The following is an 18,279-nucleotide window of genomic DNA, read 5'->3' on the forward strand; positions in this document are numbered from 1 at the left end:
GTTGATTGCTAGTTTTGGAATCTGTATAGTGGGGGTTGAATAGCATTGCTCTGTCATGAAGGGGCCACGAGTGGAGGCATCTAACCGCCCCGTGCGTGTAAAGCTCGCTGGATCTCTAGAGCAGTGATCAGTGACAGTCGTCCGGGGCGGCTTCTTCCTGGGCACTCTCTTCCTGACTTAACCAGTGTCTGTCTGCTTTTCGCCAGGACGGCATCGCCTTTATTTTCGTGGGTTTAAAGTAAGCTGGATATCAGAGAAGGAGGCCTTCACATTTGTTCTTCTTCAAAGCCATTTTGGATCTTCTAAATCCTCTGTATTTCCATATAAGTGTGATGATGAGACTGTTAACCCCAAAACAAACAAATGAACAGACAAACAACAACAAAACCCAGCTTCTGGGATTTCTTTTGGGTTGTTTTGATTTATAGAATGCAAGGAAGAACAAGCTGCAGTCTTTTCAGAGTGTCTGTTTCCTCATGATTTTTTTTCTTGTGTCTCTGTGTTGTTATTGTTCACTTAACACAAACTAGACTTATCTTGGAAGAGGGAGCCACAACTGAGGAATTGCCTCCATTGCCCTGTAGGGTTGTGCCTGGGGCAGTTTCTTACTGCTAGTTGGTAGTAGGCCTGGCCCACTGTGGGTGTCGGCATCCCTAGGCCTGTAGGGCCTCAGCAATATAAGGACCACAGCTGACCAGACGGGGAAGAGAAGCAGCGAGCACATTCCTCCATGGTTCCTGCCTCTGCTCCTCTTTGGGCTCCTGCCCTGAATTCCCTCAGCGATAGACTCACTTGGAAGTGTAAGCCAAATAACCTTGCCCTCCTCCAAGCGACTTTGGGTCCTGGTGTTGATAACACTAACAAAGGTCAGTATTTTGTCACATTCCAGTGAAAGTCTCTTCCTGTCCCAGTGCTGTCTCTGAGGTGTGACAATCCGGTTCTGTCCTAGTGCTGTCTCTGCCTTCCTTTCTGTGTCTGATGCATATTATTTAGCAGCTCTGAACTTTAGTAGCATTTATATTTATAATACCTGGTGCTTTTTGTTTTTGTTTGGGGGGGCGGGAGTTGACAGTGACACCCCCCCCCTGCCCCGTAGCTCTTTGGGCTAATATTTGGATGGCATTAATTTCTGTTCTTTGATTTTCAACCTGCGCATATCCTTAGATCTTCAGTTAGGGTCATGTGGACAGCAGGTGGCTGCCTTCTGCCTTTGCAATCCGTTCTGCATTCTGTATGCTTTGTTTGGGAAATGCTATGATTTGGACAGAACTGGGTTGCAGGAGCTTTTGAAAAGGGAAGATGAAGCCACTCAGGTCCTAGAGTCCACCATCAGGATAGGCTCATGCTGCGCACCTAGAGTGGATGGTTCTGAGAGAATTCTGTTGCAGAAAAACAAACAAACAAACAAACAAACAAACAAACAAAGCTGACTGGGCTTGTCCTCTGGTCTGTCTGTCCTCCACACAGCCCCTCACTGTGGTCTGTCTGTCCTCCACACAGCCCCTCACTGTGGTCGCCTGTGCTTCTGACGTCCTGACCAAAGCCGAGCGGCCGCTGACTCCTCTTGAAGTCCCAGAATCATGAACTAATAAACATCTTCTTCACGGACCTCTCATGCTTAGCTATTTTGTTAGAACAGTATAACATGGGCTGATAGAGATAAGTTAATCTGTTTATGCTTTAGGTGATTATTGATGGGGGATAATTACCTAAATGGTAATTTGCCGTTTTGTTACTTGTTTTCTGTGTCTTATGTTTTGTCCTCTGATTCTCTTTGCTGCCACCTTTTCTGTTTCACTGGCATTCTTGCATTGATGCATTTGATTTTCTTATCCGCCTCACTGTGTGGTATTGTACAGCTGCTGTCCTTGTCATGGGTATAATGGGTATGAAGCGTGTCATCTTCACTCCGTGCCAAGCCCTTTGAGTCTGACTCAAACAGATAGAACCACACACAACAGATTTCTCCTTCAGAGCGCGGCCACTCTCTGCTTTTCCTTCTTGTCAGAGATTGTTTTTGCACAGACACATTAACACAGATATATGCTTTTGCCTTGTAAATCCTAGAGAAAAACAGCAAGCCGGTTGAACTCAAAATGGTGGGAGTGCAGGCTTCCAATCTGCTGCCGTCAGCTTCCCTTTCCTGAAAACCATCGCTTCTGTTACTTTCTAGTGTCCTCTGATTTTAACTCAAAGGGTTCCTGGGAGGGCCAGTGGTTAGAATTCCTTCAACTTTGATCTGGGACTGTTTTCCTTTTGTCGTTTTGTTTAGGGGAGGTGAGACAGGAGGCGTGGCAGCAGCTGTACAAACTGCTACAGCAGAGACTGCAGTGGGAAACGCTGTAGCCAAGCCCGTCCCTATTTTAAGCACTTTAAATACATCATCCCACTGCATTCTGCCTTTTGGTATTTTGCTAGAAACATGGAAAAAGTGTTACTGAATGTAGAAAGCTGCTTTTCTCAGTGCTTCAAATGGTACTCGTTTACAATTTAAGTTTCTAATTATTTATTGCTACTGGGGCGACATGAAATTGATTTTTTAAAAGGATTCTTATATTTTGTCACCTGTTAACATCAGGTAATTTTGTACAGTCCTTGAAATTATTTATACTGTTATAACCATTGTGAAAAGAAACAGCTTAATTGATTCCTGTCAATGTCTTGTTTTTTGATTTTCTTATTTGACCCCCCCCCCCCCCGCCCCAGAATTCTACGATAGAAATAGAGTAGAGAGTCGGTAGTTTGCTCTTGGTCCTTAGGGAAAGTCACCCAGTCTTGCTGTCAAGTGCTGTGCTGGCTGTGTGATTTTGTTAGATCCCTTTACGGGTGGACAAAGTTTCTTTCAGTGAAAGATTGCAGAGACTTGCCTGGGCTTGGGGCGGGGTGTGTGTGTGTGTGTGTGTGTGTGTGTGTGTGTGGAGGGTGCAGGCCTTGAACCCTGGCAGTTGAGAGGCAGAGGCAGGGCAGTCTGACTCTGAGGCTAGCTTTGTCTACATGGTCAGTGCTGCACAGTGACAGCCTGTCCTAAAAAGCCAAGATTATTAAGAGATTTTAGGAGATACTTTTGAATTGTTGAATTTTCCCCATATAGACTGAAATCAAATATCCGCTTGATGAAGTGCACGGATTCACTTCCCAGCATTCCCTTTCAGAGGAGTCCTCTTGATGAAACTCCTCCAGCCGTGCTGTATGATCTTTTTTTAAATGCTTGGTTCAGTGTGCTAAAATTTCCCTGGGACATTTTGCCTTGTTTTCAGGAAGAATACTGGTGCCTCTCTCTCTCTTTTGTTTCTTTGCAGTGGATTTTAAGATAGTAGGAGTTTTATAAAATTGAAACTTATCTATACATCATTTGTTTTCTAAGAAAGGAATATAACCTCCTAGATCCAGACTTTTCCTTTGTGCGGCAGAGTGAGTGTGTGTGTGTGTGTGTATGTGTGAGTGTGTATGTGTGTGTGTGTTTGTAATATTTTTCCACTAATTTATTTATTCACTTTACATCTTGATTGCAGCCTCCCCCCTCCCAGTCCCCTCTCACAGCCCCTCCTCCCAGTCCCCTCACACAGCCCCTCCTCCCAGCCCCTCACACAGCCCCTCCTCCCAGTCCCTCACACAGCCCCTCCTCCCAGTCCCTCACACAGCCCCTCCTCCCAGTCCCCTCACACAGCCCCTCACACAGCCCCTCCTCCCAGTCCCCTCACACAGCCCCTCCTCCCAGTCCCCTCACACAGCCCCTCCTCCCAGTCCCTCACACAGCCCCTCCTCCCAGTCCCCCACACAGACCCTCCTCCCAGTCCCTCACACAGCCCCTCCTCCCAGTCCCTCACACAGACCCTCCTCCCAGTCCCTCACACAGCCCCTCCTCCCAGTCCCTCACACCAGCCCCTCCCCTACCGTCCCCCTCCGGAGAAGGGGGAAGTTGTGGGGCAGATTTTAACTATAGATTACTTTTCTTTAGTAATCTAAAGGTTCTTTAGAGTTAATCTCTCTTAGGTCCTCTGGTGTTTCTTGTGTAAACTTTTACAGTTTTATTTGTTGTTGTTGTTAGGAGTTCATTCATTTTATCTACTTGTAAAATTTGTTGTGACAAAGTTAATAGTAGTTTTTAAAAATCTTATAAATATTTTTAGGACTATTCTTCTAGTGGTCCAAAATTTTTGTAATTTGTATGTTCAGTTTTACCTTTTTTTTTTTTAAATGAATGAATATTGGTCTTGATTTTCTTTCTTTTTTTGTTAACATTTTTTTCTCTTTTTTATTGCTTCTTTCATGTTGCTTTGGGCTTAATTTGGCTTTTCGCTCTAGTTTTTTAAGGTGAATTATTGAGCCACTGATTTAAGACTTTTATAATTACTGAATGCTTTTTTTTTTTTTTTTTGGCACTGTTGTATTTTATAAAAAAGAAAGAACCAGGGTGATATATTTGGTAGAGTGAGGTACGGTGAGGTAGAAGGGAGTGCCTCTCGATAGAGCTTGTTTAGGGCATGGGGAGGGGAGTTGAGGAAGGAGTAGAGAGAGAAGAGAGAAAGAGTAGAGAGAGGGGGAGAGAGAGAGAGAGAGAGAGAGAGAGAGAGAGAAAGGGAGGGAGAGAGAGAGAGGGAGGAGGAGAGGCTGGCCATGGACACTTGCAGAGAGAGGAGGGAGGGGAATGGGGGAATGGGGACAGAGGGGACAGAGAAGAGAGGGTAAGAGCGTGAGGGGGCAAGCAGCCCCTCCCCTTTTAGAGTGAGTCAGGCATACCAGACTATTGCCAGGTAACTGTGAGGTGGAGCCTAGAAGAAATGCTAGCATTCTTCTGTTTGGGTTTAATTAAAACAGAAAAACTAGAAAGAGGTGCTGAACCAGGAAGCCGTGATCTTTAGCTGCTTCTTGCTGACTTTGAGCCATCATGTCTCTGAGAAACCTAAGAAAATTGGTATGAGGGATGTTAGTCCAGTCTTAGGAGAATTGGCTGTTTCCTTGCTGTCCAGGGTGAGGTGAAGGGGGTGCCTCTGTGGGCCCATGCTGAGATAACCCTTCCTCCATGAGGTACCAGCCAAACAATGGATACAGTATAGAATAGAGATTATTTAGGCCATAGGGAGGGAGTTGAGAGGGAGGAGAGACAGAGAAAGGAGAGAGAGAGAGACAGAGAGAGAGAGAGAGACAGAGGAGAGAGAGGTAAGTCATGAACACTTGTCAAGAAAGCGGGGAGAAGAATGGGGAGAGAGGGCACAGAGAGGGGGGAAAGTAAGAGGGTGAGAGCATGGGGGGGGAAGCAGCCCCTCCCGTTTTAGAGTGAGTCAGCATACCTGGCTATTACCATGTAATTGTGGGGCGGAACCTAAAAGGGATGCTAGCAGGTACTGTTTTAGGTATGTAAGTTTTGACTTATTTTCATTTGCATTCAGTAGAAGTTTTATTATTTTTTGCAATTCTTTTGCAATTCTTTTACCCGTGGAGAGTTATAATTATTTTAATTAATTTTTAAGTATCTGAAATTCTTTTCAATTTTTTCATTATAATGCTTTAGATTTTTATTGTCAGAGAACACGCATTTTATGTTCTGTATTTGAAAGGATATTTTCAAGCCAGAATGTAGATTATCTTTATGTAAATTTCATGTGGAGTTTTTGAAAAGAGGCTCTGTTTCTATTATTTATAATCACAAGTCTGTGTGTGCACACGTGTGCATGTGCAGGTGCCACAGAGGCCAGGGGTCTGAGATTCCCCTGGGGCAGAGTCACAGGCAGCTGTGAGCCACGTGACACAGGTGCTGGGAATCAGTGCTGAGCCTTTTCTCTATCCCTTACAGAACCTGGATAAAAGCCATTTGGCTGGTTTTGGATAGAATATTCTATACATGCCAGTTAGGTCGTATAGACTGCATGCATTGGTCAGGTCTTCTGTACTGTTCCTGGTAATTATTGTAAATGTTTCTGTTGTTAGCTGGGAGGATCTACAATTGTGAATTTACCTACTTTTTTTTTTTACTTCCTTTAGTCATTTTCGTTTTTATTTGTAGGAAGCCCAGTGCTTTAGTGGATAATAAACACAGGCACCACTGCTGAGCCACATCTCCAGCCCTGTTTTCCATTTACATATTTTTGAGACGATAGCTATGGTAATGAAAGGTGCATCGAGGTGTAGAGTTGTTTTCTTCTCCAGCTGACCCTTTTGTTACTAGCTAATATAGTCTTGTGTATCTTTTGTAACATTCTGTGTTCTGACGCAAATACCGTCATTTCAGTTTTGCTTTGATTAGTGTTTGCGTGGTACAGGTTGTCTCTTTTTACTTAGATAGTTTTACATTTATATTATTTTGTGTCTCTGTGTGATGTGAGTGGGTTTGTGTCTCAGTGTATGTGTGGGGTCAGAGGATTACTTGCAGGCATAGGATCCTTCCTTCTACCATTTGGGTCCCAGGGTCAAGCTCAGGTTGCCTAGCAACGGTCCCGTTGTCCACTGAGTGGCTTACCAGTCCTCTCCTCAGATACTTTTAACTGATTTGTGTTAAAGTCCTATCACAAATTGATGTCTTAAGATGCAAAGTTGTGTTGCCTTACATCTCAAACACAGGAGTGCAGAGAAAGTGTATTTGTTCAAATCATAATAAAGTGTCTTAGGCCCTGTTAGAAGTCTTCCTTGTTTCAGTGACCTTGAGGATTCCCCAAAAGTCTTAGGTAGATATGGGAAGGCTATCCTTTCTGAGCTCTTAATTTGTACCTGTGCATCTAACCCTGAGAGCTGACGTGGCCTATTGTTAGATAATGTGTGTCTGCCTTTCCATGTGCTTTGCAAAGAGTCAGCATTTCTGTGAGCTACCTTACAACATCTGGAGATCATTACCAAGGTTTCATTTTTTGAGATAGTGGTCTTAAGCTCATAAGATCCTTCTGTCTTAGCCCCCAGAGTGCTGAAATTGAGGTATGGACTTCCATTAGTTTTAAGATTATTTTCATTTATTTTTGTCATTAAAATACTAAATCCACATAAAATCATTTTATCATGAGAAAAAAATGAAGGTATATGTTAATCATCTCCACAAAGAAATGAGTTTTGAAAAGTCACTTCTCATTTGGAACTCTGTTCATATTGGGCACGCGTTCCTTGTAAACATATTACACACCTAGAGGTCTTGGCTGAATGCATTAATCTGTCATTTAGCTTAATTTCCCCTATACTAATACAGGTTTTAAAATGCCTTTTAAGCCATGCCTGTAATGCAAATTTCTTATTTATGTGTATACATTTTGATTAGTTTAAGGGCCTGGTTTTTTCAAAAAGGTTGAGAATTTTGCACAAATTCTGAGCTATTTATAGTTACATAAAGTAGCTCTTCTAGTTAAGAAGCTTGAAGCTCTGGGAGCTCTAACCCACCCGTAATAGACTGGAAGCTCTGGGCAGCTCTAACCCACCAGAGACAGACTGAATGCATATGCTGCACTTGAGGTGAAGCCTCTGTAATCAAACTGGGGCTTTAACTCATCTCTTTTCGCCCTTGTGGTTTTGTAAGCCATAGTGTCTTATCTCAGTGTGTTGCAATTAGACTTAAATTAGAAAATGCATAAAATATTTACCAGATGCTTGTAAGCTCTGTTTGGGAGAGACAACAATGAAAGTGGTAGTAACCTGTGTAGTCAGGGCACATCCATCATCACTATGCATTTCCAGAAGATTTCTGTCATCTGAAGGAGAAACATTAGATGATACCCGTGGTTTGAATAAAAATGGCTCCCATAGGCCATTAGGGAGTGACACTATTAGGAGGTATGACCTTGTTGGATGAGGTGTGGTCTTGTTGGAGGAGGTGTGTCCTGGGGGTGGGCTTTGAGGTCTCCCGTGCTCAAGCCAGGCCCAGTGATTCGCTCTCTTCCTGCTGCCTGCTGCTGGAGATGTGGAACTCTCAGCTCGGCCCTGGCATCATGTCTGTCTGCATGCTACCGTGCTTCCCACCATGATAACAGCAGACGAAACCTCTGAACTGTAAGCTAGCCCCAATGAAATGTTTTCTTCTGTAACAGTTGCTGTGTTCAAAGTGTCTCTTCACAGCAGCAGAAACCCTAGCTAGATGCTGTACTCACCCCCCCCTCCTCCTGTGCCTTGGTGATCTCTGTTTTGCTTTTGTAAAACTTATGAACAGTTCTACAATAGGCACCTGAGATTAAGTGAAGCAACAAAGCGGTTCTGTATTGGCTCCTTTGACTGCACAGTGCATTCTCTTCTTGAGCACACCATCTTTTCCATGTCACTCCGTTGCCATTGTAATTGAGCACACCAGTTAAGGTTCCACAGGTCCATGCCATCTAAGGCATACCTACAAAAGCCAGCAAACGTGATGTGACATCAGTGAGCTCATTTGGTGCTGGTGTCTGGTAGTATGCTTACTTAACTCAAAACCAAGCAATCATTTTTGTTAGAAATTCTAAAGACATCCCAGAATTTCACGTTAAGAGACTGATCTCAGAAGGCAGAGATAAGTTTAAATGATCAATTGTGTAGTATTTGCTAGTAATTTAAAATCCAGATTCAGTGTTTTAATGCCTCATTTAACTTGAAGAACTTGATCATGCCTCTTCTATTTGCAGAATTGTACTTCTGAGAGGGATCTGAATATTCAGGTAACCGATGATGATATTAATGAAATAATTCAAATAGATGGAACCGGCGATAACTCTTCTACTGAAGAGGTAGGAAGTATACGGGGTGCAGATGAGAATGAATTCCCAGGGGTCATTGACGCCGGTGACCTCAAGGTGCTTGAAGAAGAAGTGGACAGCGTATCAAATGAAGATTCAACTGCAAACAGCAGCGACGAGGACCATCAAATAGATGCCCTGGAAGAGGTGAGGTGGGCGCTCCTCTGAGCCAAGACTTGGCTTATTAACTAATAGGATTTGCAATCCCATGTACTGCACAGCCAAATACATTTCTAATTAAGACTGACCTCATCTCTGGTCCTTTAAAATCATAGTTATTTCTATGCAGGGCCCTTAACATTACAACTTTCAACTGTCATCTAAATGGGTATTAAGTGGTTAGGAATTGGATTTATGCTTGTTGCTTTTTAAATAATCATAGTAGAAGACTTTGGAGATATAGCCTTTGCCCTTTTTTCTAATAAATGTGATGATGTTTGTGTAGAATGTGGTAATTGCATTTGTGAGGGCTGTTGACATGCACTTGAGGCTGCCTTCACATACCTGCCTGTGGTAACTAACATCTTCTCTGGGTTAGTCTTTACCAGTCCTATACCCTGTGGGTCTCATTGCATTTGTTCCTTCAGAGATGAGAAAACTGAATGACAGGGACTTGGGGAATTTGCCCAAGGTCAACCATGTAATTATCAAGTGATCAAGCTGGAATTCAAAGCTAGGTTATTTAACTTTAAAGCAGAAATACTATTCTGTCTCTTCAGGTGCCTTTACTTCTATGTCTTCCTATCTTTACAAAAATTTGAAGCATCATGAAATCCCTTAATGTGATCATCTTTCATCTTTAGGATCCCCTAAATTCTGGAGATGATGTCAGTGAGCAGGATGTGCCAGACCTGTTTGACACAGATAATGTAATTGTCTGTCAGTATGATAAGGTACTGTGCTTGAATTTTGGACTGTGAGTTTATTAATTGAACTTATACTGGAAGGTATATAAAATAGTGAGAAATACGATGGTGAGTTCTAGTTTGCAGTCAAGTGACTCATGGCATAGCTGTTTAATTCTGTAAAGGATTTCTTGTGTATGTGTACATTGTGTGTACATTTGTGTGGGTGCACATGTGTGCATCGGTATACGTGTCAGTGTGCATGGAGGTCAGAGGGTAGCCAACATCTGTTGGTATTTCTTAGGAACTGTATGCCTTAATTTTAGGGACAGGGCTTTTTCATTGGTCTGGAGCTAAGCAAGTGTCTAGGCTGGCTGGCCACCAGGGCCCAGCAATCCTGCCTATGCTTGTCTTCCCCTGCACTGGGATTACAAGTGTGCACCACTGTGCTCAGCTTCTTTTAATGTGGATCTGGGTCTCAAACTCAGGTCCTCATTTGTACGGCAAGCCCTTTATTTACTGAGCTATCTCTACAGCCCAATTCTGTAAAGTTTTGAGGGTGTATTTTGGGTCTTTCAGTGGTTCTGGGGATTGAACCTAGGATGTAGCACATGCTAGACAAGTGCTTTGCACAAAGGCATTAGGTCACACCCCTAGCCCCCATTAGGCTATGACCCCAGCCCCTAAATGGTAATCTCTGTCTTAAAGAGGTAACAGTCTTATTCCAACACAGTATTTATTACAGAATAAAAAATAATCACATACGATAAGATGATGGGCAAGTCAGATGTGAGAAGTGTGACAGGTAAAGCGAATGCTAGTGACGCAGGAATCAAACTGTAATCACTCGCTATGTGGCAGACAGCGAGGCCTAAAGTAGCACGGGAATACAAGGAGTCATTTGCTGCCGGAAGTCCTCAGGAACCGGTCCTGGGTGATGTGGGCCTTTGACATGAGGCTTCCTGATTTGTGCTGCAGAGGCGGGCACTGGAGGCAGATATTCAGAGTGCAGCCTGACACCGAGCAGGGAAATAAAGGGGTGAGGGATGTGCATGGGATATTCTCACCAGCATTGTCCGGGATGCGCGCATCCTGCTCCTGCCTGTCATGTGACACTCAGATCCTTTCTCACCAGCATTGTCCGGGATGCGCGCATCCTGCTCCTGCCTGTCATGTGACACTCAGATCCTTTCTCACCAGCACTGTCCGGGATGCGCGCATCCTGCTCCTGCCTGTCATGTGACACTCAGATCCTTTCTCACCAGCATCGTCTGGGATGCGCGCATCCTGCTCCTGCCTGTCATGTGACACTCAGATCCTTTCTCACCAGCACTGTCCGGGATGCGCGCATCCTGCTCCTGCCTGTCATGTGACACTCAGATCCTTGGCAATCTAGCCTGCATGAAGTGAATGTTAATATCTTTGGTGTTTTTAATCATAATTTGATATACATGAAGGAAACAGAAGACAATGTTTTTAATTGGTATAATAGGCCATTTCTCTACAAAAATTACCTTATTCTTTTTAACATGTAATACAGATAGAAAAACATAATGATTAGGTTTTGGTTTCCCTCTCCATTAAAATATAAACTCTTCAAAGGCAGGAATTGTTTTTACATTCATAATACATTAAGGTCTATAGTCCTCTCTCTATATCTGCAATTTCCTCTGTGGATTCCACCAAATGGATCAAAAACATTTCAAAATTACATGTTTATTGAACACACACAGACTTATTTTTGGTCACTCTTTTTCAACAATTCAGTATTACCATTACTTAAAAGCATTTGCATTGTATTGGCTGTCATGAAAGCCTAGACATTTATGTAAATCTTTGAGGAGGATGCATATAGGTTATGTGTAACACATAAAAGCATTTGTATAAGGGAGCTGAGTGGTCCACAGACCTGAGTCTAAGTTGCTGTGCCCTCAAATCCCTGACATTTTGACACAGAGATGGTCCTCACTGTGTGTGGGTGACTGACCTTTCTCCAGTATTGATGCTAGTATTTGACTTATGGGAACTCAAATGTTTGGTAAAGAATGAATAAACTATCTTGAGAGGTCTTACATACAGGGTCAGCATGATCCTGTGTGCCTTCTAAAGACTATAAGTGACCCTCTGGCTTACGCACTCAGATCATCTTTCTCTCTCCAGATTCACAGGAGCAAGAACAGATGGAAATTCTACTTGAAGGATGGCGTCATGTGCTTCGGAGGGAGAGACTACGTGTTTGCAAAAGCCATAGGTGAAGCTGAGTGGTAAGCCCCAGAGGCTCGGTCCATCAGCTCCGTGGCCTACGTGGGACTACTAGATTGTATGTGTGGCCCAATTCTTATTTTATATGTGGTCCATCAAAGAGTTGATTAACTTTTTTGTTCACTATATGGAATTAATAAAAGTATAATTCAAATGCAAACACACATTTAAAACGTTATGTTTATTTTGTTTTTCATTTTAGCTGGCACCGGTCATTATCCTTTTTTTGAAAAGCATAATTGCATTGGGTATGACAGTACCCAGCCAAGTCACACTTGTCACCGTAGCCCCGCCCTCATGCCCCCAAACCCCTAATTTTTTTAGAAGTGCAAGCAAAATCAATGTTAAATTAAGCTAGAAAATAAAGTGCAATACTGTTTTCTTTGTGTATGCATCTGTTGGTAGGATGGGGGTGACAATGGACAGAAGTAAATGTTCACCAGATTATTTTGAATTTGGTGCCCTCTCACCAGTCTCAGATGAGTCTGTTAAGAACCCAGCTCTTGTGGAACTGCTGGAGTCAGTGATTTTCAAGGATTTTGGCCAGGATCCACACTGCAGGACATACTTTGAAGTCTCTATTTGAATATATATGAAAACACGTAACACAAGTTTAGCAAAGTATGTCAGAAACCACATTTCTCTTGGGCATGGCAGCCTTCTGTACTCTCTGCTTGACTTGGTGCTGTCTAATTAAAAATTATATAATTTTGGCTCACAAAGTCGATTTCACTTTGTAACAGTTTATACTTTTTGAAAAATATATTTATTCTTAATTTTATGCATATAGATATTCTTGAATGCATATTTGTCTGTGCATAATATTTCTGCAGTACCCATAAAGCCCAGAAGATAGTACCCTATCCCCTGAATCTGCAGGTATTATGTACAGTGGTTGGTTGCTATTGTGGGTGCTGGGAATCATTCTGAACCCTTGAGAAGAGCAGGCAGTATGTTTAACTGCCGAGCTATCTTTCCAGTTTGGGTTAATGGGTTAAGATCTATTTTTTTTTAAACATGCTGAATGTCTTAGGGTTTTTACTGCTGTGTTAAAACACCACAATCAAAACCAGCTTGGGGACAAAAGCATTTGTTTTGCTTATATTTGGATATTACAGTTCATGATTGAAGATAGTCAAGACCAGAAATGGAGGCAGAGGCCGTAGGAAATAGGACATGTGCTGCCTACTGGCTTGTTCCTCATGGCTGGTTCAGCCTTCTGTCTTCTAGAACCCAGGACCACCAGCCCGAGTGTCCTCACCCACAATGGGCTGGGCTCTACCCCATCAATCAGCAATTGAAACACTATCCTATAGACTTTCCTACTGACGGCTGGATCTTATGAAGCATTTTCTCAACTGAGGCTGCTTCCTCTCAGATGACTCTTCTCGTGTATCAAAGCTGACACAAAACCAGCTGTCACACTGATGTCCCGAACTTTATGGTTTAATGTGGGTGTGATATTTTATTCATAGGATCCATTTCTCAGGAAATGTATTCATATTTTTCTTTTCTAGATTATTTTTGATTAACGTCCCATTCATTAATAATGTTATCATGCTCTGGTAGGATATTTTCCTACACATTTATAGCATGCACCAATTAAATACAGCCTTCCTTCTACCACCCTGCTCTGCTTTACCCAATCTTTAGTTACCACTAATCTATATTCAAATCAACTTTCTTTTTCATAAATTATCAAAACTTTATTATAAGGGTAAAATTACGAAATTTGCTTGTAAATGAGTGGAATAATAATTATCCTGAGTGAGGTAATCTAGATCAAGATTGCATGTTTTCTCTTATATGTGGATATGTCTTGTCTGTAGGATGTGCTGCTCTATCAATGACCTGTCTGTAGGGTGTGTCCACTGCTGCTGTAACACCGTCTTGCCTGTAGCATGTGTCTACTGCTGTAACAATGACCTGTCTGTAGGGTGTGTCCACTTCTGCTGTAGCAATGACCTGTCCGTAGGATGTGTCCACTGCTGTAACAATGATCTGTCTGTAGGATATGTCTGTCTAGTGCAGCTGTAACAATGAGCTGTCTGTAGGATGTGTCTGTCCAGTGCTGCTGTAACAATGACCTGTCTGTACGATATGTCTGACCAGTGGTGCTGTAACAATGACCTGTCTGTAGGATGTGCCCAATGCTGTAACACTGTCCTGTCTGTAGGATATGTCTGTCCAGTGCTGCTGTAACAATGACCTGTCTGTAGGATGTGTCTACTGCTGTAACAATGACCTGTCTGTAGGATATGTCTGTCCAGTGCTGCTGTAACAATGACCTGTCTGTAAGATAGGTCTGTCCAGTACTGCTGTAACAATGACCTGTCTGTAGGATATGTCTACTGCTGTAACAATGACCTGTCTGTAGGATATGTCTACTGCTGTAACAATGACCTGTCTGTAGGATATGTCTGTCCAGTGCTACTGTAACAATGACCTGTCTATAGGATGTGTCTGCTGCTGTAACAATGACCTGTCTGTAGGATATGTCTACTGCTGTAACAATGACCTGTCTGTAGGATATGTCTACTGCTGTAACAATGACCTGTCTGTAGGATATGTCTACTGCTGTAACAATGACCTGTCTGTAGGATATGTCTGTCCAGTGCTACTGTAACAATGACCTGTCTATAGGATGTGTCTGCTGCTGTAACAATGACCTGTCTGTAGGATATGTCTACTGCTGTAACAATGACCTGTCTGTAGGATATGTCTGTCCAGTGCTGCTGTAACAATGACCTGTCTATAGGATGTGTCTGCTGCCGTAACAATGACCTGTCTGTAGGATATGTCTGTCCAGTGCTGCTGTAACAATGACCTGTCTGTAGGATATGTCTACTCCTATAACAATGACCTGTCTGTAGGATGTGTCCACTGCTGTAACAATTCTCTGTCTGTAGGATATGTCTGTCCAGTGCTGCTGTAACAATGACCTGTCTGTAGGATGTATCCAATGCTGTAACACTGTCCTGTCTGTAGCATGTGTCCATTTCTGCTGTAACAATGATCTGTCTGTAGAATGTGTCCACTTCTGCTGTAACAATGATCTGTCTGTAGGATATGTCTGTCCAGTGCTGCTGTAACAATGACCTGTCTGTAGGATATGTCTGTCCAGTGCTGCTGTAACAATGACCTATCTGTAGGATGTTTCTACTGCTATAACAATGACGTGTCTGTAGGATGTGTCCACTGCTGTAACAATGATCTGTCTGTAGGATATGTCTGTCCAGTGCTGCTGTAACAATGACCTGTCTGTAGAATGTGTCTACTGCTGTAACACTGTCCTGTCTGTAGCATGTGTCCACTTCTGCTGTAACAATGATCTGTCTGTAGAATGTGTCCACTGCTGTAACAATGACCTATCTGTAGGATATGTCTGTCCAGTGCTGCTGTAACAATGACCTGTCTATAGGATGTGTCTGCTGCTGTAACAATGACCTGTCTGTAGGATATGTCTATCCAGTGCTGCTGTAATAATGACCTGTCTGTAGGATATGTCTACTGCTGTAACAATGACCTGTCTGTAGGATATGTCTGTCCAGTGCTGCTGTAACAATGACCTGTCTATAGGATGTGTCTGCTGCTGTAACAATGACCTGTCTGTAGGATATGTCTATCCAGTGCTACTGTAACAATGACCTGTCTGTAGGATATGTATGTCCAGTGCTGCTGTAACAATGACCTATCTGTAGGATGTGTCTACTGCTATAACAATGACCTGTCTGTAGGATGTGTCCACTGCTGTAACAATGACCTGTCTGTAGGATATGTCTATCCAGTGCTGCTATAACAATGACCTGTCTGTAGGATATGTCTATCCAGTGCTGCTGTAACAATGACCTATCTGTAGGATGTGTCTACTGCTATAACAATGACCTGTCTGTAGGATGTGTCTGTCTAGTGCTGCTGTAACAATGACCTCTCTGTAGGATGTGTCCAATGCTGTAACACTGTCCTGTCTGTAGGGTTTGTCCACTTCTGCTGTAACAATGACCTGCCTATAGGATGTGTCCAGTGCTGTAACAATGACCTGTCTGTAGGATATGTCTGTCCAGTGCTGCTGTAACAATGACCTGCCTATAGGATGTGTCCAGTGCTGTAACAATGACCTGTCTGTAGGATATGTATGTCCAGTGCTGCTGTAACAATGACCTGTCTGTATGATGTGTCTACTGCTGTAACAATGACTTGTCTGTAGGATGTGTCCACTGCTGTAACAATGACCTGTCTGTAGGATATGTCTGTCCAGTGCTACTGTAACAATGACCTGTCTGTAGGATATGTATGTCCAGTGCTGCTGTAACAATGACCTGTCTATTGGATGTGTCTGCTGCTGTAACAATGACCTGTCTGTAGGATATGTCTATCCAGTGCTGCTGTAACAATGACCTGTCTGTAGGATATGTCTATCCAGTGCTGCTGTAACAATGACCTATCTGTAGGATGTGTCTACTGCTATAACAATGACCCGTCTGTAGGATGTGTCTGTCCAGTGCTGCTGTAACAATGACCTCTCTGTAGGATGTGTCCAATGCTGTAACACTGTCCTGTCTGTAGGGTTTGTCCACTTCTGCTGTAACAATGACCTGCCTATAGGATGTGTCCAGTGCTGTAACAATGACCTGTCTGTAGGATATGTCTGTCCAGTGCTGCTGTAACAATGACCTGTCTGTAGGATATGTCTGTCCAGTGCTGCTGTAACAATGACCTGTCTGTATGATGTGTCTACTGCTGTAACAATGACTTGTCTGTAGGATGTGTCCACTGCTGTAACAATTCCCTGTCTGTAGGATATGTCTGTCCAGTGCTGCTGTAACAATGATCTGTCTGTAGGATGTGTCCACTGCTGCTGTAGTGGTGTAGATGTGATGAGAGTTACAAACCACTTTTTAAATAGGATTAAAGGTTCACTCCTAGAGATGTAATGCATACCTGGTATTATTAATGAAGCCAGGAATCTCAGGTTAGATAGGACATGGGCCAAGGGGAAACACAGTATTATTCTGCTCAATGAACCCAGCCATAAAAATACTGTTGATGACACGCCACTGTACCCATAGGTCAGTCCATGACTCAATTCTCACCAGAGACGCTGCTGCTTGCAGCAGATGAGAATTAACACAGTGACCCACAACTGAAAGCGTGCAGAGAATGAGAGACTCTGCAGTGCTTTTGTCTGAATGGGATGTCTTTATCACACCCCTCAGTTTAAGGCTCAGGAATTCAGTGCCTCAGGGAGGGAGAAAAGAAGTGGAAGCTGGGTACGTTGGTACATGACTTTAATCCCAGCACTTGAGGCAGAGGCAGAGGCAGAGGCAGAGGCAGAGGCAGAGGCAGGTGGATCTTCGTGAGTTCTAGGACAGCCAGCCACGGCTGTTAGAGAACCCCTTTCTCAGATCCATCCCATATACAGTCACCAAACCCAGACACTATTGTGGATGCCAACAAACGCTTATTGACAGGAGCCTGATATGGCTGTCTCCTGTGAGACTCTGTCAGTGCCTGACAAATACAGAGGTAGATGTTCTCAGCCAACCATTGGACTGAGCACGGAGTCCCCAATGGAAGAGCTAGAGAAAGGACCCAAGGAGCTGAGGGGTCTGTAGCCCCATAGGAGGAAAAACAATGTGAACCAACCAGATCCTCCAGAGCTCCCAGGGACTAAACCACCAACCAAAGAGTATACACGGAGGGACCCATGGCTCCAGCTGCATATGTATGTAGCAGAAGGCGGCCTTGTCCAACATCAATAAGATGAGAGGCCCTTGGTCTCTTAAAGGCTCGAATGCCAGGACAGGGAAGTGGGAGTGGGGAGTGGGTTGGTGAGCAGGGGGAGAGGGAATGGGATGAGAAAAGGGGATAACATTTGAAATGTAAATAAAGAATATATCTAATAAAAACAAAAACAAACACAAAGGAGGCATAGGACTCCAAGAAAACTGTCTTTTAGGCACAACAGGAGTTCACACACACACACACACACACACACACACACACACACACACAGATTTACACAAGCTCAATCCAGACAGGAATCCCAGCACTGAGAAGGGAGTTTGGACACAGCGTCCCACCCTAACCAAAAGGCTGTGTGCAGTTAATGCCTGCTGGGAGAGGTGAAATCTGTTTTCTTCAGTGAGAGACAGAGTATATCAACCCCCTTCCAGGACAGGTCCCATGCTCAGGAGTAGTCGAGTAACACAGTTTTCTTTTGTTTTTGTCTTTTAAGAGAGAAAGAACCTGAAGTTAGGTGATTAGGGTTGGAGAAGGTTCTGGAAAGTGTTGGGAGACAGGAAACATCATGATAAAAATACACTGTATGGAATTCTAAAAATAAAACTAGACAGCTTCATTGCAAAGAAGTTGTAAACAAAATCATCACAAAGTGAAATTTAACTGTTTACATAAAACTTTTCTATGGATGAGATGTGTTCTTAATTTCTATGTTTACGATATGAGTCAACTCTTCATCCAGTTTCAAAGAG

The 18,279-nt window shown here is 43.2% G+C and overlaps 1 protein-coding gene across 1 annotated transcript in view; it reads left to right on the forward strand.

The window, feature by feature from the left end:
• Nucleotides 1-11,801, forward strand: part of Gtf2a1l (general transcription factor IIA subunit 1 like) — a 36,974-nt gene extending 25,173 nt beyond the window's left edge. The window contains exons 7-9 of the mRNA XM_052186588.1: nt 8,568-8,825; nt 9,482-9,571; nt 11,684-11,801. Coding sequence (XP_052042548.1) covers nt 8,568-8,825; nt 9,482-9,571; nt 11,684-11,791 — 456 coding nt within the window. The 3' untranslated portion in view covers nt 11,792-11,801. The remainder of the gene's footprint in view (nt 1-8,567; nt 8,826-9,481; nt 9,572-11,683) is intronic.
• The last annotated feature ends 6,478 nt before the right edge of the window (nt 11,802-18,279 follow it).

This window comes from Apodemus sylvaticus, chromosome 6 (assembly GCF_947179515.1).
Source record: "Apodemus sylvaticus chromosome 6, mApoSyl1.1, whole genome shotgun sequence".
Taxonomy (NCBI): Eukaryota; Metazoa; Chordata; class Mammalia; order Rodentia; family Muridae; genus Apodemus; species Apodemus sylvaticus.